This window comes from Pogona vitticeps, chromosome 1 (genome assembly GCF_051106095.1).
Source record: "Pogona vitticeps strain Pit_001003342236 chromosome 1, PviZW2.1, whole genome shotgun sequence".
In the NCBI taxonomy this organism is placed as follows: Eukaryota; Metazoa; Chordata; class Lepidosauria; order Squamata; family Agamidae; genus Pogona; species Pogona vitticeps.
The window spans coordinates 233822957-233839028 of NC_135783.1; the positions used below are offsets into that span (position 1 = coordinate 233822957).

The 16072-nt window shown below is 39.7% G+C and overlaps 1 protein-coding gene across 4 annotated transcripts in view; it reads right to left on the reverse strand.

Moving 5' to 3' along the window:
- The window catches only part of SLC15A2 (solute carrier family 15 member 2), a 79746-nt gene that overhangs the window by 50696 nt on the left and 12978 nt on the right, over positions 1 to 16072 (reverse strand). For 3 of the 4 annotated variants that reach the window (XM_072985229.2, XM_078376983.1, XM_078376957.1), the window contains 4 exons: positions 13488 to 13575; positions 12686 to 12827; positions 10517 to 10609; positions 7142 to 7241 (listed from right to left, as the gene is read on the reverse strand). In XM_072985229.2, the coding sequence (XP_072841330.2) occupies positions 7142 to 7241; positions 10517 to 10609; positions 12686 to 12827; positions 13488 to 13575 (423 nt within the window). The remainder of the gene's footprint in view (positions 1 to 7141; positions 7242 to 10516; positions 10610 to 12685; positions 12828 to 13487; positions 13576 to 16072) is intronic. The other variant, XM_072985231.2, reaches the window with a different exon arrangement.

A 16072-nucleotide genomic window follows, 5' to 3' on the forward strand; every position in this document is an offset into this window, starting at 1 on the left:
TTGTCTCTGTATTTTGACAAAGAATAGCTGAACCCCTTTTTGCAATCTGTCCTGTAGTCAACATTTTACGGAGAAAAGGATCTGGACTTACCAAATTTTTCAGGAGGTATGCCCCATGATTCTAGGTGCTGGTTCCTACTCTGTACCATGTTTTGTTATGAGTATTGATATGACCATGAATCAGATGATAGGAGAATTGTGATGTCTACCACAGACCATTGACTTGTAGCTTTCAGATGTTTTTTAAAGTAAGTAAAGAGGATCTATTTCAATACTTTTTTTGGCAGAAAGGGAAAATATAAATTACTTCTTTTAAAAATATACCCATAAGGATAACTAATATCTTTAGAGAGCTTCATATTCTAGCTGTAACCAATTATGTATTAAAAGTAAATCCCAAAGTTCTGAAATTGATTTTCACAGTTAATGATAAGGCAACTGCCAGGGCACCATATGGTTCTCCAGGTCTCTAGGTGGCCAGACAAATCCCAGGGTGAACCATATAGAAAATGGGGAACATTTGATTTCTGTTTGTGAGGTGGTTTCAAAAGTATGAGGGTCTCACTGCCTCAGCATGAAGGTGTTTGTATCTTGTTAAAAATATCAGCAGACCTGTTCTTTCTGTGTGGTTACTAATTATACAGAAATATGGGTGAACAGGAAAATGGTAGTGCCATTTGGGAGGGGCCTTCTAAATGAGGCAATCTAATTTCATTTTCAGGAACTATAATCAACTTGTAAGGGAAAGGTGGCTTTGCCACTTGTTTCTACATTTACCCTGTAGTCCAGTTATAAGGATTAGGAGAAGTCAGAGATATGCACGGTAATTACTATGTTCAGAAACTGTGGTGCTCACCTCAATACACCATGTATAATTTTGTTCTGACATATCTGCCTTCTGGTCTCCTAATTATATATCTACCTAAATGCACAAATATAGGAAACATAAATAAACAGAAACATGTTGAAATATGTTTCTCTGGCTGTGATTCTCTAACTTGTTGGTGAAGTGGACAATGGCCTTGCTGTATTCCTCAGAACTTGCCTTCTCTCTCCCAGTTTCACCATCTTATCCCAATTTGACAGATTCTGGTAAGGGGTGATACAACTGGTGCTATATCACTCCCAGCAGTATCCATCATTAGCACTTCTTCTCAAGATTACTTCAACAGTCTGTTGGATTTTCAAACAACCAGTGGCTGTTGATGCTTAATCTTAATGTGTGAACCCAAGCAAATGTCTAGGTTGCTATTTGATTCTTTTTTGACAGCAGTCCTTTGTTGGACATAATTTAGCTGATTGACGGACGTGATGTGGGGGCTAATAACTGTTTTTGTGTTATCTCTCTATCATATTTCAATTATATACTGCTAGTCATCCTGTGCTTACTGGTTTCCAAGACAGCTGTGGGGGGTTATCAAGAAGCCAATATACATATTTTGCTTAGGTCTACATTGCATGAAAGAGGTTTTTTGGCTTCAAGCTCTGTCAGCAGCAGTTCTTCAGCTTTTTAAAGAATATGATCATTGTGGCATTCTCATGACCATACCATCCAAAACTGTGCTGTACTGGGCACACTGTAGGTGGTGAGTTGCTAAAAATTTCATTAGGCTTCATATAAGGCAAAATATCTCCTCAGGTTTAAATCTACTAAAGCAGGAATGAGCAAACTATGCTTCATGGACCACATGCCATCTTCAGGGCTCCTACTGTGGCTCATATGGCCTCCAACATCTACAAACACCCCCCCCCAAACATCTTGTTCCAAAATTGTAAACTACACTGTAAAAGGATTTAAAAATCAGAAGTGACTGGCCTTTCATTTCCAGTTTCGGGGGGGGGGAAGATATTTTGAAACTTAAAAAGGGCTGGAGGACAATTATATTTTGAGGATCTGTATCCCTCCAAGGTTGAGGGGAGAGGAAGCTTTAACTTGCAGCATGGCTCACCCATCAACCATCTACAGTGGTGCCTCGCTAGACGATGATAATCCGTTCCACTGAAATAGCTGTTTAGTGAAATCATTGTCTAGCGAAAAGCATTTCCCCATTGGAATGCATTGAAACCTGTTTAATGCGTTCCAATGGGGAAGAATCATCGTCGTCTAGCGAGTCAGCCATAGGAAAGCCGCTTTGCGAACTGCCGATCAGCTGTTTAAATCACTGTCTTGCGAAGCTTAGGTCCCGAAAACACCTGTTTGCGAGTGCGAAGGGAGCTGTCAAAATGTCGTCTAGTGAAAATCGTTTTGCGAAGCAGGCACCAAACATTGTCCAGCGAAATTCCCCCATAGGAATCACTGTTTTGCGAATCGCTATAGCAATTGCAAAAAGCCAATGTCTAGTGAAAAAACTGTCATGCGGGGTAACTGTCTAGCGAGGCAACACTGTATACATTTGTGTATTTATGATTGTTCTTGGGATCAGTTTGAATTTGAGTTGTTGAAAGTTTGACTGAGGAGGTCGTGTGGTGGATCTGGGTTTGATAGTTTGGAAGGATTATGTATATGATTACTAATTGCCCAGATGCCTGTTTTGCACTAAATTGGTTGGTATACAAATGCAACAAACAAAGAAACAAAGGCTCTGGAATCTGGGTGTTACCTACCCATATGCTACAGCAACACATGTGGCAGAGTGAGGCAGCCACTCCAGGCAGTAATCCTAGAGTTTATGTGGAAGGCAAAAAGCTAAGAAAAGATCCTTTGTTGCCTTCTTAACCAGAATGGGCAGTGACTGGGAAGCTACACAGGCCATTCTTCCTAGAACCCCCTGCTGAGACTCCACTGTCTTCTTTGGAGCAAAGAGCTCTGGGTATCACATACTGTAGCCTGGCCTGTGCTTCCTAAGCTAGCCTGCTGCCCTCCCAGTTCTCAGGCACAGAGAAGGAGGCTTATCCCATTGCCAGTACTCAAGAAAGAGCAACTGGGAGCCCACTGGGTTCCTGTTATGTGGAACAGAATGTCAGCTATGCAGCAACAAATCATTTCTGATGACATAATTTCTTCACATCTGCACAAGCTATTTTTAAAGTTGCACATAGTATACTGAGCAACTACATCAGTCAACATCCTTCGGTAGTGTAAGATAAGAATGACAAAGATCTGTCCCACTTGATTATTTCTCAGTGGCAATATCCAGAATGTGCCGCATTTATTTCCATTGGGTACTGAGTACTACAGGACACTTTATTCTCTTCCCCCCCTTGCAATTTGGTCCTTCCTGACCCAGTTTCAAATTTCTTGAATTACTCATACATACGTACCTCCTTCTCTTGGGATTCTGATACTGAATGTTAAATGTGAGTTTAAAGATTTTTTTTTTAAATGGACATATTGTATTCATACTGTACTTTATATGTTTGATTAAAAAAAAAACACCCAGTGTAATAATATCTTTTCCTGCAGGAATCATAATCAGTAGATCTGCTCTTGGTATGCATATGACACAGCTCATTTACATGTTCATACAAATCACTTCCATCTTGCAACAGAACACATATTCCGAGTTTCGGCAATATGCTCTTGAGTTTAAACTGTGAGAAGGGATCATAAACGCTGCAGATGCACAGACAAGAAATGTTAAATAAACACCAAAGTGATTCACTTATTACAAGAACAGCCAATGTAGATGCACAAGGCAAACCTACCCACCTGCCTGCTTGTCTTGTTTAAAATTCATAGGTATAAGGGAAGATGACAAGAGCTCTTGAAACTGGCTGCAACCTTAGTTAGGTAGCCATCTTATGAGCCCTACTAAACTCTGGCATAAGGAGGAGATTTCCAGGAACCAACAGCCTTATAGTAGCCAACAAACCTTTTCATAGCAATAAGCCATAGTAGGTTGTGTAAGACTGTTTATGTAAGCTTCCAGGTCACTCACAGTCTGAGAAATGGTTCCTGTTCTGACCTTTGTGATCTCTTACTTTCCCAATCCCGTGCCCTCCAGATGTGTTAGACTTCAACCTCCACCATTCCCAGAGAATAGGAGGTCAGCAGGGTGTTTAACAACCTATTTGGAGGACATGAGGTTAGGGAAAACTTTGCAGCTTATGCTACAGTTTAAACTAGGCATTAAGGAGAATTCACATTCCCAATGATTAACCCATTTCCCCTCCTAGAACAGGATCTCCTCAGAGATATGAGCCCAGGAACCAGAGCTCCCAATTAAACCTATTTTTATTTTCCAGTGACCAAACACAAAAGAAAGCACAACTGATGTAAAATATTAAAATTCAGGCACAAGTTACAAACAGATGTCTTTCACTTTTGTGAAGGAAGCATATTAAACGTATTATCTATAGTGACTCTGCCTCTACCCTCTCAGGAAGCGCTGGGAGTGACAACCCTCACACATTCATTTGTGTGTACACAAACCTAGGGTAGAGGCTTATTATCCAGCTTCATACAAGTGACAGAAGACAAGGCATGGCTCAGACAGAAGACACACAATGATGATGGTCTTTAAAGAAGAATATAGCTGCCCACCCACTTCCATTCAGAGTTTGGAATTTTGGACTGAAACATCCAAAGGTCTCTCCTGTGGTTAACTATCAGCCATTAACAACCTCTGCTTAACCCAGAAAGGTAATACTTAACCTCTCAGACGAAAGAGCAATGATTAATTTGAAGGAAATTCATAAAGTATTCTGAAAACATGTGCTGCATGTTCTCCTTAATACCATTACCTCCTAATTAGCTGTTAATTAAAAGGGGATTATTAAATACTACTAATTACTACTATACATACACTTACAGGAATGACAGAACTCTCAGAAACTGCCTTCATAAGATATGTGATAAACAAGTCCTAATTTCTCCTTGCTATTTCTTTGTAAACATACTTATTTATGGGTGGAGGGTCCCCCTGAATCACACAGTTCATGTGATTGCAGTGTTGCCAGTTTTCTGCTTTAAAAACATTCCTTTTTGCACTTTAAACCTGTCTTTTTACATGTTTTGATGCTTTTTTCCAGACAAGGGTCAAGATGCAAACTTCAGGGCACCAATATATACAGCCTCATATAAAATCAACAGTGAAAACATTGCTGTTGTGATTGTTATTAAAGTGGTATTTTGGCAGTGATTGTTATTATTTTCAACTTGTACACCACCCCATAGTGTTAGAGCACTCTCTGGGCAGTTTACAACATAATTATGCAAGGAACACTTTGCATCCCAGCGAGATGGTATTTAACACCAACGAAACTGAATATAATGAATAAAGAGAGATCATCTATATGTTAGAGATGTAAGAAAGAAAGGGGAACTTATTATCAGAAGTGGTGAATATCGGAAGAGAGACAGAAGGAATGGATAATTTTTTAAAATGAGATTAAAGAAATTATAGGGACAGGTATACAGAGATGGCCAGTGACGGCTCTGTTAAATATATTTGCAATCAATCAGGTAGAGAAAAAGGAACTAACTACAGTATTATTATGTTAACAGCAGCAAGATTGATATTTGCAAGGAACTGGAAAAATAGCAATTAGTTGAGTTTGGAAGAATGGTATAATGAGATGTGGAATCTATTATCAGTAAATTAACTTGCAGATTGAAAGTTAGAAAAGGAATATTGAAAGAAAATTGTTTTAATGGGATTTGGAATGCTTTTTTAGAACATGTATTTATGTTTGTGTTTTACCCCAATACATCCTTATATTTTTGGAAAGAGGCAGGACACATGATATAAATTGAGACAAAATGTATTGATGAAGAGAGATAGATATATAAATACAGTATAGAATCCTGAAGTGGTGGGTTACACTGTACATTTGAGTTATTCTTGCATTTGTCGTTTATGTTTTTGTTATTCAGTATTGTTTGATGTATAGTTTTCTGTATGATTTGCTTAAAAATAAATAAAAATATTTAATACTATTAAAAGTGGATCGAAGGCTAGTTCAACCTTGGACAGTGATGAAGATGTGCAATATATACTTACAATGACAATAAATTATTATTATTATTATTATTATTATTATTATTATTATTATTATTATTATTATTATTATTATTATTATTATTATTATTATTATTATTATTATTATCCTGAAGGTGCATTGTTGAACATTCCCATCTATTTAGCTGTTGTAACAAGTCAAGTGAGATAATGAGTGTGGTTTGTACTTAGATAGGGGACCTTGCAAAAGGACAGAAGGTGTTTCTTTAAGGATTTGGTAACACTAGATCACAATTTTTGGTCATTTTGATTCTTTGGGTGATACTTTCTAAAACACACTCATAAGTTTTTATTCTAATAACTCATATACCCCCGTGTACAGTAGGAATACATTCCCATACTCAGTATGCAGCTAGTAATGCATCAGGAACAAGAGTAAAAGAAGTGGACAAGGTGGTTAGAAAAGCTTTCTTGAGTAGGGAAGTGCAATTAGGCAAAGAAGCATGACATTTCAATACAAAACAGGCTTCTGCTGATCAGCTTTATGTGTGATTTTTATTTGGAGGATCATCCACATTGAAGATTCCTATCACTTCTGTTAACTGTAAGGCAGAACTTGAAAGCATTATTCTTTTTTGTTTTGGTCTATAATTCCCAAATCCTTCAGCCCAAGTGGCCATGTGCTATCTGGGAGAGGGCTGGAGTTGTAATCTAAAAGGTTCCCTTACAAACATAAAAACTCTGTTGTTATGACACTCCAAGGAATAGGCAGTCCTACTGAGCCAATGCTTTAAGTTGTCCTTTGGAGAGTTTAATAGCTATTTAAAAATGTGCTGGTGGTGGGGACCATCATTTTGTGGAAAACCACATACTAGGCATGCAGAAGGTGATGGGAAAGACCTTGCTCTGCCTAGGAACACAAAGAGAGCTGCCATTCAGAGTAAACAGTACATCTAGATGTTCTGATCTAGTATAAGGGAGCTTCCCAAGTTCCCAAAATATGGAAAGACATTTTGTTGGAGGTTTTGATTAATGTCCAGAACCACCGTGTATGAACAGATGGAGGAAAAGTCTGGCTCTCAGATGCTATCTGGATTCTGTTGCTGGCATTTCTGTGCCATAGATGAGTGACCAATGCACCTCCATTTCATTGCACGTGACCAGGGATGAAAATATATAGAAAGTCTTGAAAATATAAGTATTAAGAAACAACATGGTGAATAGAAATAATAGAATCTTACATGCTCCTCTTCAAACTGGTCTCCACCGAACGCTGCTACACAGGGTTTGATCCCTCCCGTTCCGAGAGCAATCAGAGTCAGTCCAGTCATTGACAGTACCCTTCAAACAGGGATAAAAACTTCAGCACCACAGAAGAGGGAGAGGAAATTGCAAAGTCCCCTTACCTAGCATTCATTAGATACAACTACTGTAGTGTGTTCCTGAAGGGGCTTACCTGCACTCAACACTAGCTTTTTAACAGTAGCTTTCCTGAGGCAAGTCTGCACCCAGTGGCTAAGCAAGTGTATAACAGAAGAATCTCTTATGTGAAATCTGTTGCATGAGCCCTTCCTACCTTTCACCCAAAAGTTACTTACTGGGAAAAGAAAGCAGCAACTAAGTAAGATATCCCCACTCTGTGGAAGTCTACACTTCAGTGATTCCCTCTACCTCAAAATCTCCTGTCAGAGACTTCAGTGTGTCCTGTGGGGAGGAGAATCAAGTTGCCATTTTAGATGGGTCTATGTCTGTGCTGTTTGGGACTGGAAAGTCCTGTGTGAGATTGATTTCTCAGACTCACACAAGAAAGAGGGCCAAGTAGATGCAGATGGTGAGAGGGAGGGGGAAAGCAAGGAGCCAGCCCTGCTGGTTGTTGGTGGAACATGTGGAAAATGTAGCAAAAGCTCTGGCATACTCTATGCCAGTGGATCCCAAACATGGGTGGCCAGATGTTCTTGGATTACAACTCTCAGAAATCCTGGCCAGCCCAACTAGTGGTAAAGGCTTCTGGGAGTTTTAGTCCAAGATCCTCTGGGTCCCAAGATTGAGAACCACTGCCCCCCCCCCCGGTAACCTGCTATGCAAGATATTCAGAAGCATTAAGAACGGGGCTAGAACGGGGCTGCAAGCTTTCATGAAGTTCTGGAAGTTACTTGGAAGCCCATTCAAAGCGTACAAATTCTTGGGATAGACGTTAGTCGTAATGCCTCGTCAATTTTAATTCAGGGAAAAATAATAATGTAATTTTAATTTTAATCTAAGGAGAAATGTATCAAATAATTGGGGAAACCTTGCTATATTCACATTCTTATTGTAGTTATCTTGGGATTCTGCCATTTGGAAGTTGATCTCATACCACTAGGATGAAATACAAATGAGCCCTCATGCCTGATATGGTCATTCAGGGGGGAAAAAAGAATCACATCTTACATTCTGGAATGAAGCTTTGGAGTAAGTTGCCAAAGGAAGGCTGTTAATGTGCTTCTTTAATGAGATTTAGGAAGCTTTGCAAATCTTATTTATTTAGGCAGGCTTTGAGAACTGAGCCGTTCAAAGTGATTAACTGAGGTTATCTGTGAGATGGAACTTGGATTTCTGCTCTTGCTCTTTTATTTTTGTCTCAGGTTTTTATTTATGGCACCTTTAAACCATCCAATACCAACATTTCTCAGAACAGTGGGCAGAGGAATTAAACAACATAAGATACAGAATCATTGTCTAAAATACAATGTTGGTAAATCATCCTGGTTTTATAAATCCCATTCAATAGTATGAAGAGGAGAATGTGGTTTTAAAAATGAATTAATTAAGTCCAGGATTCTGCTTGTTGCTCAGCGTGTTCTATGCACTAAAAGAGGATTTTCCAGATCCCTTTTCTGTTGCAGTTCCTAATGCACACGTACCAAGTTAACACTGACAATCATGGTATTCTACAGAGTAATGTGTGATATGCAGTTAAACTGTGGGTGTATAAATCTGTCAGTCTTGTGTTCTTTGTGTGTCTCAGAATCCTACCAGTATTCTCAGAATCCTACCAGTACCAGCCGCCCAGAGAACTTTGGATAGAGTGGGCGGCATAGAAATGAATGAATGAATGAATGAATGAATGAATGAATGAATGAATGAATGAATGAATGAATGAATATTCTTGTCCCACTCCAGCTCTCCATTGAGTTGGAAAGTATTCCACCACCACCCCCCAATGCTTTCTGGAGAAAAAAACCAGTTGCATTTTGGCCAGTTCTTTTATTTCTTAATTTAGCTAATGTTGAGATAAGCATCATGGACCTCAACCTTGCAATGTCTTGTGAATTGGTCTTCCTGTCCATCCACAGTGATATCGTGAGTGGGCCTATGTCCATATACATCACATTATGTACAAGTAGCATGCTTTCCTCCCTTTTTAAATAAAGGTGCAGCATTCTTGTACTTAATGGCAAATGAGGAGTAAAGAATTAAAGCTGATGGTGAGGAATAGCTTTTTATGGCAAATAACTCAAGGAGATGCTCCCCTTCCAAAGCTTAGACAAATATGCCAGAAACAGATGTTGCTCAACTAAAATTCCTATAATCTCTAAACACCAGTGGTGCTGACTGGGAATTGGAATCTCCAAAGAACTAGAGCAGTCACTCTCCACAGGGGGCATATGGCCCCCTGGGGGGGGGCTCTGGCACATTTGAAGGGAGCCACAGTTTGGAAACAATTCTTCACAACCACCTTATAAGGTTCATTATGCATCTTATACACTCCTGATTGGTCCTATATTTCTTTCATATTGTTTGGTTGCAGCCCCCCCCAAAAAGGTGGAGAATGGCTGATGTAGAGAACTACTCATCATCCAGCACTGTATCATATGATGTGTGGCAGGCAAGTAGGAAACTCTATATGATTAGCTTGGATGCTCAGATGATAAGGCTTTTGCACTTTTTTACCTGCATATGCCTTCCACTTTTGAGATTACCCAGCATAGGCCTAAATCCAATTGCTAGGCCCAGCTAAAGAATATTTACTCACTCAGTAAATGACTGGTGGATCAACACCTATGCAAATCTCTTGGCTTCAATGAGTCTGCTGTAGCTGAGACTAACAAGTCCATCTAGCACACCACACATAAAACCTGTGGTTTCCTTTTCGTTTTTGTTTGTTTTTTTCAGGCCTGTCCTTTTTAGCATTAAGCAACATAAAACCTTTTCGCAGCTCTGAAAATAAATAATGGCTGCTGTCAATGGGTATCTTAGCCATTCCTGCTTATGACTCTGGAGGAAGGTTTCCTCGGGAGCTCAGTAGAGAACTGCCTTCTCCTGACTCAAGTCTTGTCAAGCTAGTGTACTTGCCATTGAAATGAATAGAGGAGGTTAGCTAGAAACAAACCTTGATGCATCGCACCCTGAGACTCAAGATGGGTGGGTTTTCTAAGACAAAGCTATGGCAGCTTTCATGGCTGCAATGTGTGGACAAGGTGGGGATAAAACACATTGTGCTGATATAACAAAAGGCCTGACAGAGCCCACAACAATGTTTCCTGCAACGTGCATATGAACACTGCTTACATTAACACAAGTTAATTAATAATAACCTTATCAAAACACGGCAGACCAATTTCTTCATTACTTACACATGAACTATATGGTTTCCAAAGCTTGGGATTGCCCCAACAGACTTGACCACGTGCCCAATAACATAAACAATGGAGAGATAAATGATAGTTCTGTGTGGAAATAGAGAGGGGAAAAAAGTAGGGAAACGCTATCAGCTAGTGGCAGTGTCATGATTTATAATCTGAGAACAGAATGTGTGCCTGTGTTTCCTGATAGGGAAGGCACAAACATTTCAAACACCCCCCCCCCCCCAATTATCTGGATTTCTTCCAGAACTGTAATTCTCCTTTCTCCCTCATTCTTCAAAGCACTGGAGAAAAGCTATGGCTGAGGCAGCACTGATACAGACTACTGTTCCAGTTGTGGTTGGTTGCATTTCCGTCCTTGTGCGGTAGTCCTGTAAGTCATCCAGATCACCTAGCCAAAAAAAAAAAAAAAAAAAAAAAAAAAAAAAAAGGACCCCCCCCCCAAGGGTCTCCCAGCTAAGGTTGGATACTAGAAGCAAGCCAGACTGAGCAGCACAGATATTGAACAATGCTTTAGAACAGCATTTGATGATTTGTATCCAATACTATCATTGCCTACAGCCACAATCCAAAGAAATTTAATGGAACTGAAATCCCACTGAAGCCAAATGATTCTGATGCACATGAATAAAAAGCCCCAGTGAAGATGGGCTTCACTTGATATCAATGAGGCCTGAACATGACAGGGCTTGATTTCATATGCATGTTAGCCCGAGTCATTAAGAACATGTTGGGGATGCCTGTTACTCTTTATATGAAAGGTTGTGAATGTTGGAATTTCTGATGTTTCTGACTACATCTCATATAACCCTTCCATTTATCACACTGGCTGGAAGGTGCATATCCAGAATGCTAGGAGGTTTCCCTATGTTTGTTTTACATTAGATGGGCCATGTGAGAGATGGCACTTCCTATTACCAAAATTCTCTTATGTTGCTACACAATTGGTGTAACTTTTGGAGGCCAATTTCCCCAGGTTAAGAAATCAACATAGAAATTATTAGTAGGCATTATCAGTCTCTCACATACTGGGTTACATAACTCAGAATGCAAGGGATAATGACAGACTAATTTCTTACTTTAAATGTCACCTCCCAAAGTTACGCCATTTGTGTTATGACAGGCTATATGTTTTGGGCCTGTGAATCTTATTTACTTGCAATTCATTGCTTTGAGGCCTTTTCTCCCAGCTGAGCTCTGCTACTAGAAGCAAGCCAGATGCAAAGAATGCAATAAAGTAAACTGAAGGATGACTCTGGTTTTCTCACTGCTTAAATAGTCCTTTTAAATAGAAGACTCCTCTCTCACCTCCATTTTCTCAAGGAATAGTGTAGGTACAGTATGTGCAAAGAAAAGCAGCTTATCTCTCCTTCTGAATGTATACAGAATGTAGTCCATAAAGATAATGTTCTGGATACATACAAGTATATCTATTTGGAGGCAGAGGAATATGTCTTAATCTATAAACAGGTGTAACTGGAACTTGGGAAAGCGACATTTTTGGACCACCACTCAGAGAATCTCCATGCCACCTTGCAGAGGATGCAAGTTTTTGAGTTCTCCAGAACTCTGCCTTGTTAGATGGTACAAAAACGTTGTAGTAGAGAGTTAGATGTGAAAGCCTGAGGTCTGTCCTCTATAAAGATAATATGCTCTGTGGGTTTCAGATCTGACAAGGTGCTGATATTCTGCATAGTTCTCCAACTCTTTCTTTTTCTCTTCCTTCCCCCAACCCTGAAGTTTAGGATTTAATCAAAAGAGCCTCAGGTTCAGGTAGACCCTACCAAAAATGACAGGGAAGTATGACATGTTGTATATTGATGCATTTACATATAAATTACTTCAATGTACAAAACTCATCTTACTTATTCACATATTTGTATTTTCATGCTAGTGTAACCAAAAAGCACCTGACATATTATTATAATTTAACCAAAAAACACATGGCATACTTTAGTCACTTACAAGCTTTCTTGAGGTGCTACACAAAAATTCAATGGCAAACTAAAGCAATCGTTTATGAGGAAGTATAGCAGAAGACATTTTAAAAAAAAATATGGTCCTCTATATTAACTTTTTAATTAACCGTCTTTCTTATTGCAGGGGGTGAAGAGAACCATGTGAAATCCATGTGCTTGAAGCAATGCATTTTATCCTTACTTGTATTTTCCCAGCCAAGAGTCAGCCATGAATGCACCAAGGATGGGTGTAAAATAACACAAGCTTGAGAAGGCATGGTAGACGGACGTGGATGTGTTCTCATCCCAGTGGAGGAAGTAGAGGAAGTATAAAGTCAGAACAGCTGAGGGAGAAAACACAAGAAAAACAAAATAATGTATTTCATCCATTGTGTGCACACTACAGTCTTCCAGGAATGATGGTTGGGAGTTCACAATGATTGCAGGGCCCCTTTTTTCCCTCTTAAGAGAAGTTTTGGGGTTTCGCCAGGAATTAAAGAGGCCACTGCTATGAAACTGAAGCAGTGACCAAATTGGTTGTAATGCCCCTGATAAAAACATACAGCCTACAAAAGAGGGAAAGATGGCAACCCTTGATACCCAACCAACAAGCCTTTCTCGTTCCTTCTTTTCTCTCCCTATCTATCCAACCATTCTCTACAAATGGTTGCCTTCGCCCCCTGCTGCCAGTATTCCAGTGTTGTTTCTGTTAACTGTCCCCAGAAGATGGTGGGCACTCAGGTGCCATGTTTGTAACCTTTCAGTCTGTAAGGTTAGTGTATCACATGTATATATCAGAGACAGCTGAGGTATTTGAGGTTCCTAAAAAGGTGAAGGCAAAGATTTTGATGTGGAATTGTTCAAATAATGCCTGCTATTATATCTTTGCCACCATCTTCCCGCCACCTGCTGCCCTCAGTCTGACTAAATGCAGAACAAATAAGAAAAAGAGCAAATAATCTGCAGGAAAGCTGATGAGAAATTATGAAAGATACAACACACACCTTTCATGCCATAGTAGGAGAAGCGCTCGCAAAACTCATTCACCACAATGAAGGCGATGCTGAGAGGGTAATTGGTACCACATATTTTCTAAAGAAGCAAACCAGAAAGAGGTAGTGTCAGGTAAAAACCTGTCCTCGGATCATATGTACAATTGACATAACAACGTGCTCAGAGCTGCGAATCCCGGAACCAAATATATGTACCTGTATTTCAAAATTGAAGAGGCAGGTGTCCCTGGTGAAGGATTTGAATGAAAACAGAAGGCTTACAATAAATACAGTCTTGGCTCAAAGATTGGTGAGGAACACAAACAGCAAATGCCAGTCAGAGAATGAGTATATATTCCCTTCTATATGTATTTTCCAGATACATCAGACATAACTTTGGGTGGCTTTGGATATGATGCAGAAGAACAGAAGTAGAAAATGCAAATGCAAATAGGGCTCTGTATGAAGGGGGAGCTGAGGATTTCTCTTACCATCCCTTGATAGAAGTACAACTTATGTGAATTTATTTATTTATTAAATTTATACCCCACCCATCTAGACGGAAGTCTACTCTGGGCGGCTAACAATAATACATAGAATAAAAACATAGAATAGAATAAAAAACAATAATAATGTGGCTCAAGATGGGGGGGGGGAGGGAAATATGGCTGCTAAGCACAGAAAAACAAACCAAAACAGCTTTGTGTGTGTCGGAAAACATTGCTGGATAATGGTGAATGGCAATAGTTTTCTAGAAAGTGCCATTTATTTATCAGTTTCACTAAGGAACAAATCTCAACATACTGTATGTGGACCCCACTTATCCAGTATCTTGCAGAGGGTGCTATGCCACAGGGCAAAAAAATTGGGGGAGAAGAAACACAATCGTTTTCATGTCAGTCAGCTCTCCAGATTTCAAATGCAAAAGGATAACTAAGTGCCCCAAAATGAAGTGACAGTAGTACTGCTTTTGGAGCCAAGCTCTTACTTTTGTCCTCAACTTTGTGAGGCTTCACTGTACAACAAGGGAACAATGCCTGCTGGCTTTTTCCCCAGAATGTTGTTGCATCATTTTGTGGTGTTATCCTGGGACAGGAAGAGACAACATAACCTACAGAAAAATAAAAAGCCACCTGACAGTGGAAAAGCAATATATCTGGTGTTGCTGACATGGGTATGACAGGAACTAATTGTTTAGGTGAATTAAAGGCCCAAATCTGCCAATGTGAAGAGCATTGTTAGATTTGCATCTCCTACGTTTATGGTCTAATGGTCTTCAGCAGGCTTCTGGAGAAGCCTGATTGACCCATTAGACTAATTTAAGCAAATGTACTTGGGGTATTGATGGGAGAAATGGGATCAGGGCAAGAGGCTCTCTCCCAAGTTGCATGTATTGGAATTATACAGAGAGAGGTTAGCATCATGTTTTGGGGTTCTGATTTCTAATATTCTTACTATAGAGGGCTTTCTGTGTCATGTCTAAAAAAACCCAAACAGAACTTTTTAAAACAGAAAGACTTCCAGATGTTAAGGTTTACATGCAGCTGTTCCCTGCTATAAGAATATCTGTGTGCTATCAAGTTGATTCTGATTCATAGTGACCCTTCTCAGGGGTTTCCAAGTCTAAAGTACTTAGAAGTGGCTTGCCATTCCCTCTTTCCAGGAGCTCTGCAGCTTGCCCAATGCCAGCGCAGGCTCTTCCCCAAGAAGCAGAGTGGGGAACTGAACTCTCAACACTGAAGTTCCACAGCTGTGTGTTTCAACTCTCTGAACCCTATTATAAAATCTAGCATTCATTTCCTCCATTTTTTTCATTTAGTTTTTTAATCTTAATTTTGTTTCATCTAGTTTCTATACCACTATGATTTTGTTTTATGCCTACACAAAAATGTGAATGTATTTCCAGGCACATTTTGTAGGAAAGATTTGCTACATGTACACAAGTTCAGCAAGTGCCTTTCTTAGCATATCACATTTTTGTATGTATTTTTATCTGAGATCCTATAAAATTCTGAATGGGCAGAAAACTTCTGCTGGATCTTGGATGCACCTGCCAGCAGCCTGAAAAAGGCAGCACTGTTCCAGTATCTGCAAAGCTCATTTTGAACTTCTGGCTGTAGACAGAGTGGTAGCCAACAGAATCGGGAACCATTTGCTCAAGGAAGCATTGGATGTGTCCCTGTCCAAATGTTAAAAAAGGGAAATTTGCTTACATAAACAGGTTGAACCTGCTTAATATCCATATAGGATCCTGGCCTGGCTAGAGAATGAGAATATGGAGAAGCACCTTTCCTAACAGATGGCAAAGCAAATGTATTCCTGCATCAGTCCGTGAAGGTGCACAGATGAAACAGCTGTACAGTGGGGTCTCGATTTACGAACTTAATCCGAACTTAATCCGTATTGGAAGGTGGTTCTTAGGTCGAAAAGTTCTTAGGTCGAATCTGCATTTCCCATAGGAATGCATTGAAAACCATTTAATCTGTATCTCTTTTCCGTCCATAGAAACTAATGGGAAGCTGCTATTCCGCCTTCTGCCACTAGAGGGGGATATTTTTCTTTTTTTCCCTTAGGTTCAGGAAACCAGGAGGAAGGCA